At 52.0% G+C, this 22,760-nt stretch overlaps 1 protein-coding gene across 3 annotated transcripts in view; it reads left to right on the top strand.

The window, feature by feature from the left end:
* Positions 1-2,634: 2,634 nt before the first annotated feature.
* Positions 2,635-22,760, top strand: part of TMEM181 (transmembrane protein 181) — a 45,652-nt gene continuing 25,526 nt past the window's right edge. For all 3 annotated transcript variants that reach the window (XR_012324962.1, XM_073789795.1, XM_073789796.1), the window contains exons 1-2: positions 2,635-2,903; positions 13,579-13,682. Coding sequence is in view for 2 of the 3 variants with exons in the window: in XM_073789795.1 (XP_073645896.1) it covers positions 2,650-2,903; positions 13,579-13,682 (358 nt within the window). In the remaining variant the exon portion in view is untranslated. The remainder of the gene's footprint in view (positions 2,904-13,578; positions 13,683-22,760) is intronic.

Below are 22,760 nucleotides of genomic sequence, written 5' to 3' on the forward strand. Positions count from 1 at the left end.
GAAGATCCCACATGGCACGGAGCGGCTGGGCCCATGAGCCATGGCCGCTGGGCCTGCGCGTCCGGAACCTGTGCTCTGCCAACGGGAGAGGCCACAGCAATGAGAGGCCTGCCTACCGCAAAAAAAAAAAACACAGGCCAAGAGATGTTGCTAACATGAACCGTCATCAACTGTCATCATGCTTAAGGGAATGTCAAGACTGAGATTTTCCTGCCTTGGAAGAAAGAGTAGGCAATTCGAGTTGCTGACACTGAATTCTTCCATATTCACTGTACTATGTACGTCAGTTTTTCTTTTCAAGAAATCTTCCACTTAGGAGGGTTATGGAACAAATGTTTCTATCCCTTCAAAGTTCATATGTTGAAGTTGTAACCCCTAGTGTGGCTGTATTAGGAGCAAGGAAGTAATTACGGTTCAATGAGATCATAAGTGTGGGCCCTGATCTGATAGGGTTATGTCCTTGTAAGAATAGACAGGAGAGAGCTCGTGCTCTTTCTCTTCCCTCCAGCACACATCAGGGCAAGGCCCGGTGAGGACACAGCAGGAGGGTGGCTGTCTGCAAGCCAGGAAGAGAGCCCTCACCAGAAACTAAATTGGCCAGAACCTGGATCTTGGACTTTTAGCCTCTAGAACTGTGAGGAAATGGACTTCTATTGCATAAGCCGCTCGCTCTGCATTTTGTTTTGGCAGCCCCAGGTAAGACAGTAGGCTGGGGGAACTGGAATAAGCTGTTTCTGTTTCTTAACTCAGTGCTCAGCTGGAGCATGAGTCCTCAGTATTAGCCATTACTGATTATTATTAATAAGGTAGGCAAGGAAATCACGAGAGTGTATTTATAAAATGCTAGACGAATGTCAGTTGCTGAATTGGGAAGTGAGTTCACGTCTCTTGGAACAGACAGCTGATTTCCTAGGGTATCACAGCATGTGCAGATGGGCGTCTTGAGTTGTTGCGGTCAACTCTGAAAAACAGCTGTGAGTGGAAGTCAGCAAGCTGCAGACTGGTGGGCTTGACTTTGGTCCTGTTCTAGAAGGAAATTATTTAAAAGGATGGTTTGTTGGCCCTTAGAAAATGAAGTGAACATTAGATATGAGCAGCGTTTTTCTAAGAATAAGTGGTGTCAGGCCAATCTTATTTCTAACATCTTGATCATAGCATAACTGGATTTTAGAAGGTTTTAAAATAAGAACAAAGTTGATAAATGTGGGCTGAGTGTCTCTGTGGTTAGAGACTACTGATGGTGGTCCATTAGCATCTGAGTGTCTCTGTGGTTAGAGAGACTACAGCTGGCGGCCCATTTGCGTCCGACCTCAGCTGGTCACTGTATCCCTGTCACATTCACCAGTGCATGATACACCAACACTGGAGGTCCCACACTGGGGTCAGGTCATGCTGGGTTCTTATCAGTAGTTCCTGAGAGAATCAGGCCTCAGTTTCCTAGCTATAAATGAGGACGATGACCACTGATAACTCATCAAGTTGTTGAGAGAATTCATTGGCTCAGGCCTTAGGCTTTGCAGGTGCTCAGCAATTGCCGGTTATCCTCACTGCAGAGCATGAACCTGAGTGGACAGCTGAGGGGACGACCTGAGAATGGAATAATGGGCCCAACGGGTTGAAGCTGCCACAGGACGAACTCACTCTCAGGCTGATACAGGCCTCCCCTGATACACGTGCCCTTCTGAGCTTAACGAGGGAGCTTGCCACACCGCAGCGCGCTCAGAGGAGGGGAGCCTGGAGGTGAATGTGGAGGAGTGTCCTGTGAGGGATGGATGACAGTCAGACCAGCTTCGTCTGAGCCCCAGAATACGTGGGTCCCCTCCCTTGGTCACAGACACCTCACAGCACCCATCCATTTCCCTTCCCGTCACAGTGATGACTGTGTAATTATTTGGTTATTCTTCGTTCACTGGCAGTGTCCTCCACTAGGTTAGTCCCAGGAGGACAGGGACTTGCCCATGTATTCACCTTGTGTTTCTAGAGCTGAGAGGCGTGCCCGGCCCACACTGAGAGCTCGGTTAATGTTGGAAGAACAAATAACTGAGGATAAGAGTGATTGAAGTGATGCTGGGCCGCAGCTCAAGGGAGGACCAACTTCCTGGAGAAGTTACCAGGAGGCAGTTTGCGCCTCAAAGGTGTCACCTCTTTTAAAGCCTGGAGTCATCGGAAAACAGCAAGGGCTCTGTGGGGATGTCTCAGGGGGGCAAGGTGGCTGGCACAGTCCTCAGAGCAGGCATTTCTATACCAGATAATCCTGCTTCAGTTGGGTGGTAAAAACCGGCTGCCTCTGGGCAAATGCCGCCAGCAAGTGTGTTTGGTTTCACCCTCAGAGTTTGAACTCTTTTTTGAATTAGTTTCGAACATTTTAGAATCGGAAGGATATCACACGAAAAGTCATGTTTGAAGTCAGGCGCTCTCAAAGCGCAGAGTGGCAGCTGCCCCTTTAGACGCTGCTGCCCCCTGTTCCCAGTTTGTGTTCCTTGGTCTTGTCAGGAAACACCCTCTCCTCCCCACTCCAGAGTGTGTGAAAAAAACTCGAGAAATAGTCTTTTGTCATTCCTAGGATTCAGGCTGCTGCTTTGCCCTGCCTCCACCCCACATCCTTCCTGAGGGACAGCGCTTGCATAGCGGACGGAAAATCTGCACGCTATGGTAGCTGTAATTCAGAAAAGGTTTGCGGGAGAAGCTACCCGAAAGAGCTGGGAAGGCTCTCCTGTCGTCATCACTTGGGGGTGTCAGAGGTTTGCCCTGGCTTTTAACATCTTTGGGGTCACAAACCTCTTTGGGAATATGAAAACGTATAGATCCTCCCCCCAGAAAAATGCAGACACCAAGGGGCCTTTCAGACAACGGCAGGACATTCATGGACTCCCACGGCCTTTCTCATGCCCTGATGGAGGAGGGTGAGTGAATTGACGTGCTGTCCCCTCGGCTAGGGACAAGGAGTGAGAGTCAGGTCCTTCATTCATTCTCTTGTGAACCCTAGTCTGACCACCCCCCCTCCCAGGGCGGCCTCGTGGCTCCCGGGGCGCAGGGGAGGTGGACGCGCCGCTGGGCCGCTGCCCGCGGCCTCAAAGCCCCGCCAGCCCGGCCGGCGCCCCCTCCCCCAGCCCCTCCCCCCCCCCCCCCCCCCCCCCCCCCGCCGCGCGAGCCGCTTCCGCGCACGTGACCGCGGCCGAGCGTCGGGCTCTGACGAGTTGCAGGGAGCCGGCTGCTCCCGGCCCGCCGTCGCTCCGGCTCTGGCTCCGGCTGCGGCTGCCGCGGCTGCTGTGCCCCGAGCCCGCCCGGCGCCGAGGGCCGGGGCCCCGCGATGGAACCGTGAGTGCAGGCCCGGGCGGCGCGTGAGGGGGTGCGGGGCAGGGTTCCCCCGGGCGCCCGGGCCCGGACTTGGGGCTCCCGCGTCCCGCTCCTGGGAGCCCTGCCGCGGGTCCCCCCGCCCACGTGGAGCTCGGGGCGCAGCCGGGGCTTCGTGGGGGTGACTCGGCTCAGGGGCCCCTCCACGGGCCTGCCGGCCCGGCCGGAGTTAGTAGCGGAGACAGGGTCAGGGATCCAGGGCGGGCCTTGGCCCGAGCGCATCTCAGGAAGGCCCTGCGAGGCCAGCACTGGCCCTGCTCGTTCCTGGAGAGCCGGGTGACCCCCGTCCTTCCCCAGCGCAGCTCCAAGGAGATGGCTGAGGAGTGGCTGGTCCCTCCCGGAGCCCCCGCCCGGCCTCCCCGCTGGGAAGGTGGTGATCCCGTGCCCCCGGCAGTGGCCCTGATCGTCACCTCTTGTGAAAAGCGCCCTGGGCGCCCTACTGCTTTTTGTGATGGAGCCCAGCGCCAGGTAGGGAGAGGCGCTCTCCATTGGCTTTTTGATGATTTTGCCACGTTGGGAGCCTGCTGCAGCCTCTTTAGATCTCGGGGATACCGAGGTTTATGAGTTTTACAATATGCTGACTTCGGACCTATTATTTCTGTGAAGTTCAGGGGTTTTAATGAGGAAAAACCTGTCCAGGGCCCCATGGACGCCATCCCTAAAGCTTGCTTTTGATGCAACAGAGTCACCTGGGTGCCCCTCAGGGGACATGCGGAAAAGGAGGAGAGAGAATTAAAAAGAAGTTTAGCACTTGAGTTCCAAATGTGGAGAGAAGGGTTGCCCGGAGTCTCTGCAGCGTGGAGCAGGTTTGGCGGGCAGGTTCCCACAATTGAAGGCGGCCCTAAGGCGGGACTGTGTGAGTTTCTCTGTGCATTTGAGGTTTTAGAGGTTTGCAGTGGACCCCTGCTGATTTCTCTGACTGTGGACATACCAGACGCAAGATCTGAGTGTGTTGCCTGAATGCAAACACGTGTGGTGGAAGGAAAGGTTTTTCCTCCTGCTTCTGTAGAAGTTTCTGACGTGATCACTTTAACACAACATAGGAAAGCTGACTTGCACAAAATGTCAGTCCCAGATGGGTGTTTCAGAGGTCTGTCTTTTAATTAAACCCTAACGGAGATAGGCTAGCAGTACTGCCTCTCTCCAGCTCCGGGGGCGCCATTCCTTTGTGGTATATGTGAATAGCACCGCTGGGAATACTGCGTGAAATTGTGACCTTGTGGCAGAGTGACAACGTAGCATGTTTAGGAGGTCCTCGCATACCGAGTCTCCTTGGGCCCGCACTGCACGGCAGCCGGGGTGGCATGTGGTGGCGTGATCTCCCTAGGATGTGGAGAGGCAGAGAGTTTGAAGCCGTGTGGGTGGTAGCTGACTGCAGTCCGTGTCTCCTGCGGGAGCCCTGTGCTCTGTTACCTGACAGCCAAGTAGACCAGGCTGAGCCAGTAACTAATGGAGGAGCTGTAAAACCACAGTTCGAATGAAGGACGTGAGTGGAGCCTTCGAGTCGCTCCCCCCGCAGAGGGTAGGCCATGCAGATGCTCTCCTGTTGAGCAAGGGGCCAGGGGTGTGCTTCTCTGGAGGTCAGCCAGCGACCATCGTCCAGCACTCAGAACGGCATGGACCTGTAAGTCACAAAAAGTCTTTGGCAGCCAATAAACATCCTACCAAAAAAAAAAAAAAAAAAGCCCGAAAATCTGAAGCGTGTGCGGGACTTCAGCGCCTGGTAGGGTCAAAGTGCTCTTGTTGGCAGATGTGACAAGGAGACCCGTGGCGACAAAGGTGAGAAGTGACAGGAGCGGGAAGAGAAGCCAGGAGAAGGAACGGGCTGGGGGAGATTGGAAGAGGATAGAGGGGCCTGCAGGAGCACGCCTAGGGGCCGGGGGATTCACGCAGGCCTGTTGCACTGACCTCCCTGTTCAGGTGCAGCCCAGCCTATTCTTTTCAAGAGGGCAGGAGAGATTGCCACCAAAACCAGTCAGAAAAAAAGAGTTCCCAGTTCTAAAAACTTTCTGCTTAAGTTTCCTGCAAACTCCATTCCTTTTCTGATGATGCCAGGGAAGCAAGAGCGCTGAGAGTTCCGGTGGGGGTGGGGGTGGGGGGAGGATAGGGTAGGGCGTGTCTCAATCAGTTGCTAAATGTGACTAACAGGAACACCTGTTTGAGCGGTTCTTGCGTGGGCCCTGCGTGGCCGAGATTTCTCAGGTTCATTTGTTTCTTTGCTCTTAACTAGCATTTCTCTGCAAACTTCAATCAGGTTGCCTCTTGTGTGTCTTGATTGGCATTTACAGCCAGGTTTTTGTTTTTTTGTTTTTTTTTTGCGGTACGCGGGCCTCTCACTGTTGTGGCCTCTCCCATTGCGGAGCACAGGCTCCGGACGCGCAGGCTTAACGGCCATGGCTCACGGGCCCAGCCGCTTCGCGGAATGTGGGATCCTCCCAGACCGGGACACGAACGCGTGTCCCCTGCATCGGCAGGTGGACTCTCAACCACTGCGCCACCAGGGAAACCCTGGCATTTACAGCCAGTTTTTAAAGAGTGTGTTTTACATGTCTCCGTCATCCTGGGTGCATTTAAGTGCAGAAGTGTGTTATTTAGATTTCTTTTCTGCAGCCGCGAAGGGGTGGCACAAATGAGCACAGTGGAGTCCAGCTGTGGTTGCTGTGGCCCAGGCCTTCTGAGTGTCCTGGTGCTTGAGGAGACAGCAGAGCTGGGTCAGAATCCTGTTCCTGCAGCCATAGAGTTGTTTAGGATTGCGTCCCTTCGGGTAATTTATTTTCTGAGCCAGAAGGATCTCTGAAGCTAATGAAAGATGACATGGCGTTTACCGCGTACCAGGTTCTGCTGCAGCACTTCACGTACGTCGTTTCACGTAAGCCTCATAACCACCCTTCCCATGAAGAACTTTCTCTTATCCCAGTGTTACAGATGAGAAAACGGGGGTGCAGAGAAGTCAAGTGCGTTTCTCCAGGTCATGGCTAGTAAGTCACAGAGGATGGAAGCCCGGGAGTGGGCTCTAGGGCCCACAGTCTTGAGGTCGATATACTCCCCTGCCTCAGTAACAGCTGGCCCAGACTGAGTGTCAGCAAGGCTCCCTTGTCATAACTCGCTTCGTTGTCACAGCAGCCCTCGGCGGTGGGGTCCCTCAGTTTCCTGAATTTTACAGTTCAGGAACCAGAGGCCCCGGGAGGTGACGTTGTTCCCCCCAGGTCACCCTGCTGGTCAGTGGTACAGGGGCCTTCCAGCCCAGGCAGTCGGCCTCCAGAGCCCAAGTTCTTAACCACCGGGCCACACTGCCCAGTATGTGGCCGGCTTCTTTGTTCTGTTTGCCGTGGGAAGGGTATTCGATGACCTGACCAACGCGCTCCTGGCTGTGAGTCACTGGGCTTGCGGCCTAGCAAGGATACACGTGAATTCTTGGTTCCTTGAGAAGCTTAGAACATCGTTCATTAAAATACTTTTTGAGGTCGTTGGGCCTTGAATGTTTGTATAATGGCTTTTTTGAACAACTAAAGATAATTTTTCTGTGATATATTCAAGTTGGTTGATTGAAATTTCAGAATTCCTATTCTGTTCTTTTCAGAGTTTCTCCCTCTCAAACCCTACTAAATGGTGGGTTATTTAAAAAGGAAAGTTTGGTGAGGGTGCCAAAGAGTGAGGGAGTGGTGGGCCTCCTTTCCACCCCTGACCCTGTGGATTCAAATCCCACCTCTGTCTCCTGCTGACCGGGACCTAAGTGGGTGTATACTTTCCCCAGCCTCTATTTTCCCATATATAAAATGGGCTGATGATACCTGCCTCACAGGGAAGCACCTGGCTGGGTACCAAGTAGGTGCGTAGGGAACACTGACCCCTCCTGCCCTTTCCTGCAGTTAGTTGGGTTCTGAACCAGAGGAGGGGACATTTTACGTAGTGGATCATCAGGGATATCGGTTGGATGAAAACTGAGATTAAAAAAAAAAGGGGGGGCAGGGGAAAAGCACAACCATTACTATTAATAACTGACACAATTGAGTTCTTCCTCTGTGCTTACTACACTGTTCTAAGTGTTTCATTTTTCGTCTGTGCTCCCACTGGTCCTGTGGGTGTCATTCTGCCTGTCTCTGGTTTGCAGACGAGGATGCTGACATCCTGAGAAGTTACCTGGTTGCCCAGGGAAGTGGGGGAGCCAGGATTTGAACCCAGCCTGACGGGCACCAGGCCAGTGCTCTGGGCCCCGGGAGACAAATGATTTTTATACAGATTGTGAGAAAAATAAAATCCTAACTAAAACTTGAGAACAGACTGAGAGATCAAAAATCCCTTTCCACTGCCCAGACTCTAATTTTTTAATTCTAAAGTGGGAAATCTGGGTATGAGGTGAGCAAACAGCAAAGTTTGTAATCCCGAAGCAGTTTCAGTCTTACCTGCCTGCTGCACCGTGACTTGAGGGGCTGAGACGGAATATGTAATTCTGTGGTGTCATAAAGATGCGTCAAACTTGGACAAGATCCATGATGGCATTTTTCTGGGAAAGAAGTCTTCAGATTGAATATCTATCAGTGCTTGCTTTGGTTTTCAAAAACAAAAAACCAAAAAAACACACAACGTGATTCTGAGACCCCTGCAGCTCCCGGTGCTGTTTTCTCCTGCCTGGCCACATGCTGGTTGGCCCCAGGGGCTCCGTCAAAGGCAGAGGTTGTGGTGCTGGTTTCCTCCCATCCTGCTCTCCGCATCGCTTAGAGACGCACCTCGAGGCATTTTCTCGCCTTCTCTGCTCCGGCGAGTTCTGTCCATTTCATGGTCATTCTGCTCCAGGCCCATAAAGAGGCTCATCGAGTGCTTGCCTCCCCTACAGTTTCTTTCTAGTGCTGCTTTATTAACTCCTCTGAGACCTGCTTGGGAGGGAGAAGTGCTTAGTGGGAAAAGGAATGTTGGCTGTGGCCTGTCGGGAGTGCTTGATGGCCCTGATGGGGACACAGGCTTTCCCGCTGGCCGGTGAAGGAAAGGGCGTCTGAACAAGGGTGTGACCTCAGCGGGAGGTCAGGGGTCTGGTTTTCGATGCGTCACACTTGAGATGCCTACCAGGTATCCAAGTGGAGCTGTCAAGTAGGCTTTTCATGGAAGTCCAGAGTCCAGCTGGGCTGAGATACGAATGTGGAATTGCTCGCATGTGCATTGTCTCTAAAGCCTGAAACAGGATGAGGTCACCTGGGGAGTGAGAGTAGAGAAGAGAGGCCTAGAGCAGCATCGTGCCAAGGAGCCCCAGTAAGGTGAAGATGGTGCTCGCCTGTGGAGAGCCCTGCAGAGTAAGTTCTCCAGCCGTTCTCTCATGGGAATTGATGTCTCCAGAGATTCGCCTCCTTTGGAAGCGTCTCTTGGAAGTGGCCATGAATATGCATCATGGAGGGAAGGCAGGGCTTACAGTGATTTGGATTAAAGCTGCAATTTTGGGCGTTGGCTTTCCAAGAAATGTATTTTTAGTTTCTCTAGGAAATATGTCTGTGATATTGTAAATTACCCATGAAAATTGAGATTAATTTAGCAGGAACCTAAAGAGTACAAGCTGGTGCCAAGGCGACAATCTGTTCCATTGCATTTGAAAGGTCTTCCAAGGGCATGGGGGCTCCAAAGAGACCAGAATTTTTGAGTGTGTTTTAGATGCCTGAGTGTGGAAAGATCCATGGACCTGGAGAGGAAGACTGATGTATGGGACCCATCAGGAGAAGAAAAAGAGAGACACTGATCGTGAGCTGGCAGGGTTTTGTAGGAAGTCTTCCTGCCGTGGTTATCTAGGTAGAAGACTGCATCGGCAGCGGTGCTTGACCTGGCCAGGTTGCATGGGGAAATGGGGAGCCCTTTCCCTGCTCCCTGGCATCTCACCACCAATTTGAGGGAACTACATGAACACCTTGGAGAAAACTAATAAAAGTTGAGTCGAATAGCTGTTTTCTGAACGCGCACCACGTGTCTGTCTGGTGTCCATGTGGGTAGATTGATGCTGTATTTTCAAGCACTCAGCTATGTAGTGCAGGCCACACATGTTGTAGTGGTTTAAAGGCCTGGGCAGCCATGAGAGGTGGAGAAGCGAGGGAAAGCTTCATGGAGAAGGTGGGACACACAGGTGAGCCATGAATGCTGCGTCTGATTTGGATAGTTTGGTAGGGAGAAGAGAGAGCGTTTCAGATCAGGAGAGCAGTACCTGAATGGGCTAGCCTGGACTCAGGCTTGACCACGGTGGGAAGCTTTATAGAATTTAAGCGCGAAGCCCTGGAGTCTGACGCCTGTGTTTGAATGCAGCCTCTGCTTTGAGATCTAGGGCAGGTCACCTACCTTGCTGAGCCTCAGCTCTCTCATCTGTGAGATGGGGCTGTTAGTAGTCCCTACCTGAGAAGGCAGCTGTGCTGACTAAGGAGGTAGTGATTCTCGCAGGGTACATGCAGGACGGTGGGAACTTAGGGGCGGATTTGGGGGCCTCGAAGGCCATAGGAAGGCGTTTAAACTCAGTCGAGTTGCTCTCTGTGTCGGAGTAGCATGTTAACAGTGCCATAATACCCGCACAGGAAGGCGCACCTGGAAGGCTGCTGCAGGGGCTGAGTGGGAGGTGATGAGGGCCTGGACTGCGGGACTGGTGTGCTGGGGGTGCAGAGAAGAGAGGCATCACCTCTTCCGGGCTGGCTGTGTGGGATGAATGAGAGGCGGACGTCGGAGGTGACTCCAGGGTTTCTGGAGGCGGGGATGGAGAAAGCGGAGAGGCCAGAAATGGGCAGTGGAAGCAGGTTTTTCGTTTATGTTATTTTGTTTTTTAATGGGTTCAGTCTTAAACCTATTGACCGTGACGGGATGTAGGACTCCTAAGGGAAAGTGTCTTGGGAGCCACGAGTTTTGAGTGGGGTCGGGGCAGGCAGGACGCTGGGGATGGTCCTGGAGGCGGAAGGACCGTTAACGAGGAAGCAGGAGGTCCACGGGTGTTGGAGGGTCCGCGTGGGGTCCTGACTCTGGGCTGGAGAGTTGCCAGAAGCGGGTGGGCGACTGTAGACGAGGAGATGAGGGTGGCTTGGAGCCCGCTGGGTGCTCCGCCGCGTCTGTTTTCCGCGTCAAAGTCTGACCTCTGAGCAGAGGCGCTCCTCCTCCGGCTGGCGGCCGATCACAGGGCGTGAGGGCTGTCTGCTCACGGGGACACGCCCGGCTGTGGGCTGCTTCACGTTGGCTGGGCTGTTCAGCAGGCGGCGGGGCTGGGCAGCAGGCAGAGGAGCCGCCGGGTGCGGCGTCGGGGCAGGAAGCCAGGAGGCAGGCGGCGAGCGTGAGGGGCCGGGCGAAGCCCGCGGGGGCGGCCCGGGCTGCTCTCCGTGACTCTTCGCCGCCGCGGCTTCTGCCGCCGTCACGACGGCGCCCGGGAGTTCTGTGGACTGTGCTCAGCCGTGTGGGCCTGTGGTTTGTCGGGAATCACGTGCGGTCCCCGAGGTGCCGGGAGCCTCTGGGTTCTCGGCGAACTGCTTCGGAGCTTCCAGTGACGCGTCGTGAGTAGGCCGGTGGAGACGGAGGCGTCGCCAGCTGGGTCCTGCAGTCTGGGCGCGGGCCCGCGGCCCGGGACACCGCGGCTGCAGCGTCCCGCCGACGTGAGGCTGCCTGAGGCAGTGTCCTGCCGCTCGGGAGACGGGGACGGAGGGAAACGAGGCCCGTGCCCACCCTGTCCCCAGCGAGCCCTGGTCAGCGGGGCTGCTTGTGCCGTGACATCTGCTCACGCGCGGGCTTGTTTTGCTGCCTCCGTGTCTTTTTTTTGTCCAGCTGGGTGAGGCTTGATTGCCGAAGCAGGGACGTATCTAATAAATAGGATTGAAGTGGAAGTTTTAAGGAAGGGGAAACGACAGACCTTTATTGAGTTCCCGAGGAGAAAACTGGAAAAATACCCAGCGTGGTCCGTGTGCTGCGGGCGTTTGACCTTGTGCCGTCGTCTTTCTGAACCCTCTTTCTTCAGCGCTCCTTCTCACCTGCTGAGTAGCTGGGCTTTTATAGTAAATCATTGATAATGCGTTTTGTTGATAATGTTTTAAAAATCAAATTTTAGATATAACTTTTCTTATTCTGTTTTCCTCTGCTTCCAAACCCTCCGTTCTGTGCTTTCACCTCTGCTGGGGAGCCCTTGGTGCCCCTCAGAGCCCCAGGGTCACCCCGAGAGCAGCCCGGGGGAGGGGGGGCCATGAATGACTTTGTGTAATTTTTTTAAACAACTTTCGATTTACAGAAAAGTGGCCAAGACTGTACCGAGTGTTTCTGCACACCCTTCACGGGGCTTCCCCTCGTGTCGGTGTCCAGAACCCGTGGCACGTTTGTCAGCGCTCAGGTCGGCATCGGGGCAGTGCTGTTCACACCTGACCGTGTTTGCACGTCCCCAGCATCCAGTCCGTTTAGCTTCACGCGCCGTTGCTCCACGTAGAGATGCGCAGTTACGAGGAAGTCTTCCCTCTTCAGGGTGTGCTGAGGCCTCTCATGGGAGGGGGACGAGGGGACAGGGAAGCGACACAGGAGCCCTTCCTCGTGCCAGCCCTGCACTCCACCCGGCTTCCACAGAGGCCCTCGTGGGGTGCGGGGCGGAGTCCGCTCGCTTCCGTCCTGCTTCCCAGAGCCTCCTTCCCGCAGCGCCGGGACCGCCAAGGGCAGAGCTGTGGCATCTTGGGCAAGAGTCCTGCTGTCTCTAGACCTCGGGCTCCCCGTGTGCAAATCCAAGGAGCCGGACTTCTTCCCTGATGTGATTTCTGGCTCTAATGGCGTAAGGCTTTCGGGCCTTTTAGGATCTTTAGGGTCCAAAATCTGAGTTGGGATTAGGCCACTTAATTCACGAGCTCTCGCTCCCCACGCACAGCGGGGTCATTGGTGGTCCAACCTTCAGACCTGAGTCCCAGAGGGAAAAACACTGGTTCCTTTATTTCTTCACTGGTCCCGTCACCCAGTGAAGCATGGGCATGCCCATCTGAAAGTTCACTCACCTGGGCCTGGCAGGAGAGCGCTGACTCAGTGTCAGCAAAGCCACGTCAGGGAGACTTAGGGCCACCTTTGCCCTGGGATGCCGCCCAGCTTGTTTCCAGCTCGGGACGGCTGCCTTGGCCGTGTAAGGGAGAGGGTGCGCATGTGCACACGGCCGTGAACTTGATACCGCAAGAGCAAACAGCCTTCCCTCCCTTTCCGGTTCAGAGCCCGATTCTCCCCCTCCCGGTGGGGGACAGTTGTCACCTTCCTGAGAGGCAGGCATGAGAAATTCCTCCTGCCCGCTCAGCTCCCCAGACCAGGAAGTGCTGGGCACGGAAGAGGACGTCGGGAGCAAAGCAAGACAGAACACCCCCCTGGCTCTCATCTTTCGGGGCTCTGGGCCTCCCCAGCGGGCTACAGGGTGGGGGGCCGGCCTCCCCTTTGTCTCGGGGGAATCGGAGCTGGGCCTGCACCTGCGTTCCAGCCTGTCTGGGGCTGCCTGTAGGGGCGGCGCTGAGGACCTGCCACTCTCCAGCGTTTATGTCTGTCCTTCCCAGACTTCCCTTTTGTTTCCTGGCTCCTGGTGTAGGGAGTTCTAAAAGAGAAGTGAGACCTACCCCACCACCATTGTCTTCTGACCAAAGAAAGAAGTAGGGGTGAACAGGAGGGAGCCGATGCTCGGGTGTTAGGACGCGTCCTCTGAATCGCTTTCATATCCGTGTCACTCGCAGAGAACCGCAGCAGCGTGCTGAGTTGCATCAAAAGCAGACCCCAAGTGAAGGCCAGGCTGAGCCTCACCACGATGGGTGAGGCCAGTGAGGGGGGGAGCCCTGGACAGGAAACACAAAGCTGGGGGCTGGCGGGAAGACCGGCTAGGACATACGATTCCGGGGCGCCTGGAACCCCCAGTCTGGGCTTGACTGTGGCATCTGCGTGTGAGGAGTTAGGGTCCTCCCTGCGCCTGGACTCTGCTCTAGCTGCTGAAAACGGGGGTGTGGAGGGGTTCAGCCCTGCTCTGTGGCCTGGCGAACGTGCCCCGAGTGGGCTTTGAAGCGCCTTCTCCTGCCACAAGGGTGGGGTTTGCCTGGCCCCCTGAGGCACGGGGTGCCAGGCCCAGAACATACCGGAATGGCCCCCACCCCAGCAGTGGTCACTAAGGCTATTTAGGTGGTTTTGTCAGCCGAGTCACCTGGATTGAGTATAGGTCCTCCTCTTAGGCGAGGGCTCGCAGGCTGGGGAGGCCCTCGCCCTGCCGCCCCTCACCCCGGCTTCTCCCCGCAGGCTGGCGCCCATGCGGCTGTACACGCTCTCCAAGCGCCACTTCGTCCTCGTGTTCGTCGTCTTCTTCGTCTGTTTCGGCCTGACCGTCTTCGTCGGGATCAGAGGTGAGCAGCAGTTTTCCATTTGTTTCTTTAATTGAAGTGAAATTGATGTACAATATTGTGTTAGTTTCCGCTGTACAGCAAAGTGATTCAGTTATACATATTATATATTCTTTTTCATATTCTTCTCCATTATGGTTTATTACAGGATACTGAATATAGTTCCCTGTGCTGTACAGTAGGACTTTGTTGTTTATCCATTTTATATGTAATAGTTTGCATCTGCTAATCCCAAACTCCCAATCCAACCCTCTCACGCCTCCTCTCCACCTTGGCAACCACAAGTCTGTTCTCTATGTCTGCGACCATTTCTGTTAAGTAAGTTCATTTGTTATATGTTAGATTCCACATATAAGTGATAGCATATGGTCGTTGTCTTTCTCTTTCTGGCTTCATTTAGTATGATAAGCTCTAGGTCCATCCACGTAGCTGCAAATGGCATTATTTCATTCTTTTTATGGCTGAGTAGTATTCCACTGTATGTATGTTCCACATCTTCTTTATCCATTCATCTGTCATTGGACATTTAGGTTGTTTCCATGTCCTGGCTATTGTAAATAGTGCTGCTATGAACATAGGGGTACATATATCTTTTTGAATTATAGTGTTGTCCAGACATAAGCATAGGAGTGGGATTGCTGGATCATAGGACAACTCTATTTTTAGTTTTTGAGAAACCTCAGTACTGTTCTCCATAGTGGCTGCACCAATTTACATTCCCACCAACAGTGTAGGTTCCCTTTTCTCCACACCCTCTCCAGCATTTGTTATTTGTAGATTTTTAAAATGATGGCCATTCTGACTGGTGTGAAGTGGTACATCACTGTAGTTTTTTTGTTTGTTTGTTTTTTACAAATTTATTTATTTATTTCTGGGTGTGTTGGGTCTTCGTTTCTGTGCGAGGGCTTTCTCTAGTTGTGGCAAGCAGGGGCCACTCTTCATCGCGGTGCGTGGGCCTCTCACTGTCGCGGCCTCTCTTGTTGCGGAGCACAGGCTCCAGACGCACAGGCTCAGTAGCTGTGGCTCACGGGCCTAGTTGCTCCATGGTATGTGGAATCTTCCCAGACCAGGGCTCGAACCCCTGTCCCCTGCATTGGCAGGCAGATTCTCAACCACTGCGCCACCAGGGAAGCCCCACATCACTGTAGTTTTGATGTTCATTTCTCTAATAATTAGCAATGTTGAGCATGTTTTCATGTGCCTATTGGCCATCTCTATGTCTTCTTTGGAGAAATGTCTATTTAAGTCTTATGCCCATTTATTGATTGGGTTTTTTTGTTGTTGTTATTGAGTTGTATGAACTGTTTGTATATTTTGGAAATTAAGACCTTGTCAGTCACATCATTTGCAAATATTTTCTCCTAGTTCATAGGTTGTCTTTTCATTTTGTTTATGGTTTCCTTTGCTGTGCAAAAGCTTATAAGTTTAATTAGGTCTCATTTGTTTATATTTGATTTTATTTCTATTGCCTTGGGAGACTGACCTAAGAAAACATTGCTACGATTTATGTCAGAGAATGTTTTGCCTATATTCTCTCCTAGGAGTTTTATGGTGTCATGTCTTATATTTAAGTCTTTAAGGCATTTTGAGTTTATTTTTGTGTATGGTTTGAGGGTGTGTTCTAACTTTATTGATTTACATGCAGCTGTCCAACTTTCCCAGCACCACTTGCTTGCTGAATAGTCTGTCTTTTCTCCATTGTATGTACTTGCCTCCCTTGTCAAAGATTAATTGACCATAGGTGTATGGGTTTATTTTGGGGCTCTTTATTCTGTCCCAGTGATCCATATGTCTGTTTTTGTGCCAATACCATGTTATTTTGATTACTGTAGCTTTATAGTATTGTCTGACGTCTGGGAGGGTTATGCCACCAGATTTCTTCTTTTTCCTCAGGATTGCTTTGGCAATTCTGGGTCTTTTATGGTTCCATGTAAATTTTAGGATTATTTGTCCTAGTTCTGTGAAAAATGTTATGGGTAGTTTGATAGGGATAGCATTAAATCAGTAGATTGCTTTGAGTAGTATGGCCATGTTAACAATATTAATTCTCCTAATCCAAGAACATGGGATATTTTTCCATTTCTTTAAATCATCTTCAGTTTCCTTTATCAGTGTTTATAGCTCTCAGGGTACAAGTCTTTTACCTCCTTGGTCAGGTTTATTCCTGAGTATTTTTTAATTAATTAATTAATTAATTTTTATTTTATTTTTGGCTGCATCAGGTCTTTGTTGCTGCACGTGGGCTTTCTCTAGTTGTGACGAGCAGGGGCCACTCTTCGTTATGGTGTGCGGGCTTCTCATTGGGATGGCTTCTCTTGTTGCGGAGCACGGGCTCTAGGCGTGCGGACTTCAGTAGTTGTGGCACGCGGGCTCAGTAGTTGTGGCTCGAGGGCTCTAGAGTGCTGGCTCTGTAGTTGAGGCACATGGGCTTAGTTGCTCCACGGCATGTCGGATCTTCCTGGAGCAGGGATCGAACCCGTGTCCCCTGTATTGGCAGGCAGATTCTTAACCACTGCGCCACCAGGGAAATCCTGTATTTTATTTTTTTTGATGTCATTTTAAGAGGGATTTTTTTTTTTACTTTCCCTTTCTGATATTTTTATTGTTAATGTAAATAAATGCAACCAATTTCTGTATGTTAATCTTGTATCCTGCTACCTTGCTGAATTCATTTATCAGTTCTAGTAGTTTTTGCATGGATTCTTTGGGGTTTTCTATAAATAGCATTATGTTATCTGCATATAATGACAGTTTTACCTCTTCCCTTCCAATTTGGATACGCTTTATTTCTTTTTCTTGTCCAGTTGCTGTGGCTAGGACTTCCAGTACTCTGTTGAATAGAGGTGGTGAGAGTGGGCATCCTTGTCTTGCTCCAGATTTTAGTGGGAAGGCTTTCAGCTGTTCACTGTTGAGTATTATGTTGGCTGTGGGTTTGTCATAAATAACTTTTATTATGTTGAGTTAGGTTCCCTCTTTACCCACTTTGATAAGAGTTTTTGTCATGAATGGATGTTGAATTTTATCAAATGCTTTTTCTGCATCTGTTGAGATGATCATGTGGTTTTTGTCTTTTGTTGCTGTGGAGTATCACATTGATTGATTTGTGTATGTTGAACCGTCCTTGTTACCCTGGGATGAATCTCACTTGGTCATGGTGTATGATCTTTTTTATATGTTGTTGGATTTGGTTTGCTAATATTTTGTTGAGAATTTTTGCATCTATATTCATCAAAGATATTGGCCTGTAATTTTCGTTTTTGGTGGTGTCCTTGTCCGGTTTTGGTATCAGGGTGGTGGTGTCTTCATAGAATGACTTTGGGAGTGTTCCTTGAGGTGAGGAACAGTTTTTGACCATCTTATCATTTATGGTTACCTTGGTGCAGTGCCATTCAGCCCGGCCCAGCTGTACCCACTTGCTCTCATCCCCTGATGGCCCCATCATGGAGGGTGGCGCACGGAGGGGTGACCCTGGTCATGCGCTGCACAGCAGCCAGGGCCTGCACTCAGCTTGGCGGCGCCAGGCGGCCTTGACCACGTACCTTGTGTTGGCAGAGTCTGTTGGGTTCCAGGACCTGCCTGGGTGCTGGGGAATCCAGAACGTGCTGGCTGATTGGGGAGCCGGGCCGTATAAATGGTTCCAGTGCAGCAGATTCTGGGGAGGGAGTGAGATAGTGGTGAGCAGGGGTGGGGAAGGCCCCTGAGGAGCCGAGAGGCTGCTGTGGCGACACCTGGAGCAGGAGGGAGCCTGCAGGTGCTGTGTGAGGGGAAGAGCCACCCATCACCATCTGAGCTTCGAAAATGCCTCTGAAATCATCCAGGCCAGCCCCCTTTCACAGAGATGGGAAACGGAGAACCTAAGTCAGAAACCCAGGTCTCTTCAGTCCAGGGGTGGGAGACCAGGAGCCTGCTGAGGCTGTCCCCCCCCGTCCTCCTAAATACCTTTTTCAGTGAGGGTAGTTTATTTAACTACAGCACTTAACATTAAAGTGTGAATGACAGTTGGGCTTAACCTGTCCCAGAGGCAGTTGTGCCTCCAAAGGCTAGTTTCTTGACCTGAACTGAAGCTTAGGTAGTGAATGGGCTGAGGAAGCTGGGGGAGAGGGTGGTTATTTAGGTGCCATTTGCGTCCTGCTGATGAAGATGAGGATGGTGACAACAGCAGTTGTGTCCAGCCTCTTCTTTTTCTCCCTGTGAATTCACCAAGGAATCCCAGTTACATGAGTCACCTCTGTTATCTTACTTGATTTTCACAACTGTCCTTCAAGATTGGTAGGGGAGGCGTTAGTATTCTCCTGGGTCTCCAGTCTCACAGCACTTCAGCCCACTCTTGTTTCCTTAAGCACCAACATCATGAGTACATGAAACCTTCTCCACTCTTGCAGAAATGAACAGTGTTGCACCAAGGCTGAGATGAAAAAGACCATGTTAGGATTTCCATATCCGTTTCCTTCTGTAGAGCTCTAGCGTTAGCAGGTTCTCCAGAGAAACAGACCAATATGTATATATGGAACAGAACCAGATCTGTTTATATAGATTCAGGTGTATAGTTTTATTGTAAGGAATTGGCTCATGTGATTATGGACGCTGAGAAGTCCCCAGATGTGCATTAAGCAAGCTGGAGACCCAGGATTGCCAGTGGTGTAAGTTCCAGTCTGAGCCCAAGTCCATCCAAACGCAGAAGACTGATGTCCCAGCTTGAAGACAGTCAGGGAAGGAGAGCAAATTCTTCCTCGCTCACTCAGCCTTTTTGCTGTATTCAGGCCTTCAGTGAATTGGCTGAGGCCTACCCACACGGGGGAGGGAAGCCTGCTTTACTCAGCTACCCATTCAAATGTTCATCTCATCCAGAAACCCTCAGTGCACAATTAGAATAATGTTTAACCAGATATCTGGGCACACCATGGCGCGTAAACCTCACAGATCCACCCCCTGTCAACTTGGCATCCATGCACATCTCCTTAAACCATACCTGATCTCCAAATAAAGACAATAACAAGGTCATTGTTCCTTCTGACATGATAACAACTACCCTGGATATAACCCCAAACTCGCTACCCCTTCCGCAGGAGAGCAGGTAGGGTCCTTGAGCAATGCTTACTCTTCTTCGTATCCTGTGACTTAAATACTGTGATATAAAGTCAATAATACAGCTTCTGTTACTTGATAAGGGAATAAGAGAGGGAAGAAAACAAAGGTGTTTTCTTAGTATATATATTTATGCACACAAACATACTCATGACAAAGTAAGGAGGAAATATTCGTGACAGTTAAAGTCCTTGTGTCTGCAACTAGTCAGGTGGTCATAGCTGCTATTTCTAACTACCTTATTCCATGACCTGTGCCACATTTCATTTGCCTTCAGCAAGCACCTCAGTGGGTCGTGGTTCTTTACCTGGTGGGATGACCCAACCCTTCACTCCTGAAGAGTCTGGGCCATTAGTATTCCTGCCTGAATTAGGTTGTTGTAGTTCTCCATTGACCTTAATCCCAGGGCCTGGTAATACTGAGAGATGCCCTAGGCGATCTCCTTAGATGTACTCCTCCCTGCCTCCAGTGTGGAGTAGGGGTGCACTTCCCCCGTGGTGGTCAGGGTCAGTCACCCCGGCCCACACAGGAACTCCCTGCTTTGCCCGTCGATTCCGAGGCATGAGGAGCCCACGGTAGCCGGGTGGCAGTGTTAATTCCAGTTCAGTGTCTCCAGGTGGAAGCATTCCTCCCTGCGGAGCTAAGACCTCTAGGCCAGCAGAGCGTCGGGCTGTGGGAACAGCAAGCAAAAATTTTGCTAGTGGGTCCCCTGGGGTAACAGTAGTGCCACGCCCGTGTCCACCCCTTGCTTCCTGGACCTGTGCATACCGGCTACGGGAGAATTGGCTCCACGCAGCTGGACACCAAATCCCTACCCAGAGTGTCTGTTGAAGTCAGGGCAGGACACTGCCCCCTTCCACGATGGAAGTGGTCCGGTGTGATCCGCCTGCCGCCGGGTCGCTGGCTGATGGCCGCGGGGAAGGGTGTGATGTCGGGCTCAGTGCTGATCTCTGCTGCTGGCAGGTTGGGCACTCAGCGGTGGCCGTAGCCAGGTCGGCCTTGGTGAGTGACGTCCACATTGCCCAGCCCACGTGTCACCTCCATCCCTGCCGCCGCGGCCCCTTTGTTCACGAGCCCACTGGGCGATGACGGGTGGATACCGATCCACAGAATGGATCTTCTCTCCACGTGTTGATTAGGATCCTCTTCTGCTGAGGTCACCCTTTGCTGAGGTCACCCTTTGGTGAGGTCACCCTTCGGCGAGCATTCACATGGGACACAAACATCTTCACTTTTTTTGCCCATTCATAGAGGTCAGGCCACATACCTCTTCCCCAGATTTCTTTGTCACCAGTTTTCCAATCATGTTCCTTCGGAGTATCTGACCATCCAGCAAACCAGTGGCCACAGCCCAAGAACCGGTAAACAGTTGCACATCAGGCCGTTTCTCCTTCCAAGCAGCGTGAGCAGCCAGGCGCGGTGCTCCAGGTTCTGCCCACTGCGGGGATTTCCGTCACCTTGTCCTTCAGGGGTGTCCAGGGAGGGGCTGTGGCTCTGCAGCTGTCCACTGGGGGGCGGTGTCCGCACATCGGGCGTCTTCTCTTCCCCACGCTCATCGCGGAGAGCTCCCCGTGGGGCCGTAGGTGCGGGCTGGGAGGAGAAGGCAGTGTCCCGGGAGTGGGGGCCGCGGCATTTGGCCACTTCCTCATGTGACTTGAGCCATCCAAGGGCCTGCTCGGGCAGATCACGTATGTACCGCGTCCATTCGATGGTGCAGTGCTGCTGTGCCCGCCCGGCTTTGTGGCTGATGGATCAGGTAACACCCAGGCCCTGATGGGCAGCTCAGGTCACATGGTGACTTGTTGGTCCGTGGTTAAGCTTTCAGTCTGTTTCAGGCCAAGAGCTGTTTCTCAAAAGGAGAGTGGTTGCCTGTGGAGGACAGCGGGGCTTCGCTCCATAACCCTAAGGGCGTGCACTGAGATTCATCGACCAGAGGCTCCAAACAGCGTCCCTTTCTGCCGTCGGTGCTTCAGGCGCCACTGGAGCTGCTGGATCACGTGACCCGAGCGGAGAACAGCTCCCATGGTGGCCTGGCCCGTGAGGAGCCTCCTCTTGTCTGGGCCCCACTCAAAACCGTCAGCTTTTCGGGTCACGAGGTAGATAGGCCAGAGTGTCACACCCAGATTAGGAGCACGTTGCCTCCGAAATCCGAAAGGGGCCCACTAGGCGTTGTATCTCCGTTTGGGTTGTAGGAGGGACCAGATACAGCAACTTATCTCTCACCTCAGAAGGGATCTCTCGACATGGCTCTCACCACTGGACCCCTAGCAATTTCACTGAGGTAGAAGGCACATGCATCTTAATTGGGTTTATTTCCCACCCTCTGACGCCAAATGTTTTACCAGTAAGTGCAGAGTAGCTGCTACGTTTTGCTCAGTGGGTCCAGTCAGCATGAGCTCATCAGTGTAATGGGCCAGTGCGATGGCGTGTGGAAGGGAAAGATGATCGAGATCTCTGTGAGCTAAATTGTGACATGCGGCTGGAGAGTTGATACAGCTTGAGGTAGCGCAGCGAAGTAGTGCTGGCCTCGACAGCGGAAAGCAAACTGCTTCTTGTGGGCCTTACTGTGAGGGATGGAGAGAGAGGCGTTTGCCTGATCAGTAGCTGCATCTCAGGCACCAGAGGACGTGTGGATTTGCTCAAGCAGTGGAACCCCATCTGGCACAGCAGCCTCAATTGGAATCACCACCTGGTTAAGCTTCTGCACAGGCCAAATGGGTGAGTTGAATGGGGATTGGTGGACATCTTTCAAGCCCTTGATGGTAGCACTTATGTCTGCAATCCCTCCAGGAATGCGATCTTGTTTTGGTTTAGTATTTTCATAGGTAGAGGCAGTTCTAGTGCTTTTTCCACCATAATAGCCCTCACTCCACAAGTCAGGGAACCAATGTGGCAGTCTGACAGCTGCTGAGTATTTCAATTCAAATTATGCATCCTGGAACTGGGGAATTAACCATAGGACGGGTTTGCGCCCATGGTGACACATACCTGAGCTAAAACCCCACTGATCATCTGGGCTCCATAGGTCCCTACTACGGTAGACCACAGTGATATTTCGGATCTCCTGAAATTAGTGTCAGTTCAGAGCCAGTGTCCAGTAGTTCCGAAAACATCTGATCTTTTTCCCTTGATGCATTTGTCCTGGTAAAAGGCTATAGGTTTCCTTGGACGAATGATTAACAGTATAAATGCTCGGTAGTGTACTGGCGTTCTTTCTTAAGGGGACCCAACCTTCCCTTTGTTCAAGGACCTTTGGGTCTGTAAACTGGCTCAAATCTGGAAAGTACTGATGAGTTGTCATTCTCTGTTTTTATGATACAGGTTAGGCTGTTGTTCACTTGACCTAGAACTCTCCTGCTTACACAGATCAAGTGATGATTTGGTAGGCTTCCTGTGTCTTTCACTTCTAGGGACCCCATGAGCAGCTAGCTAACGCTGTAGGTCTGCAGGGACTGGGCTCTTCTGACCGCTGCTGTGCCTCTGCCGCCCATTACGTGAGCTCACCCGCCTCATCTTACACGGCCCCGTCACTGCTGGCATCCACTTATTCCCACTGCATGCTGTTTTCCCAACTCAGGGACTGTGGTTCCCATGGTAAGGCCTGGCCTGCAGAGAAGGGCAGTCATGGAGCTCTTTAAGGATGCTTGGGTCTCCCCTCACAAATTTATTTCTCACGGCAGTGGTGAAAGGTATGTCTTCTGGAAGCTCCCAGTAGGTCTGAAATGACAGAGCCACCCTAGCAATCCAGCTCCCTAAGCCCCTGATTCCCCTCCTCTGCGTTAAACCTGGGCAGATGCAGCGTTTCTAATTCACTCACTGGGAACCACCTTTTGGTCCACGTGTTAGCCAACCACCCAGTCAGACTGTTAAGAGTCCTTTCTGACTACCTGAGCTACAACTTTCAGTGCAGAGTCTCTTTTTAGAGAACCCACATCCGTACGTTTGGCCTGAGACCACTTTTTGTTCCTTCCACCATTATCCCGTACGTGTTCCCTG

The sequence above is a fragment of the Tursiops truncatus genome, chromosome 12 (assembly GCF_011762595.2).
Source record: "Tursiops truncatus isolate mTurTru1 chromosome 12, mTurTru1.mat.Y, whole genome shotgun sequence".
NCBI lineage: Eukaryota > Metazoa > Chordata > Mammalia > Artiodactyla > Delphinidae > Tursiops > Tursiops truncatus.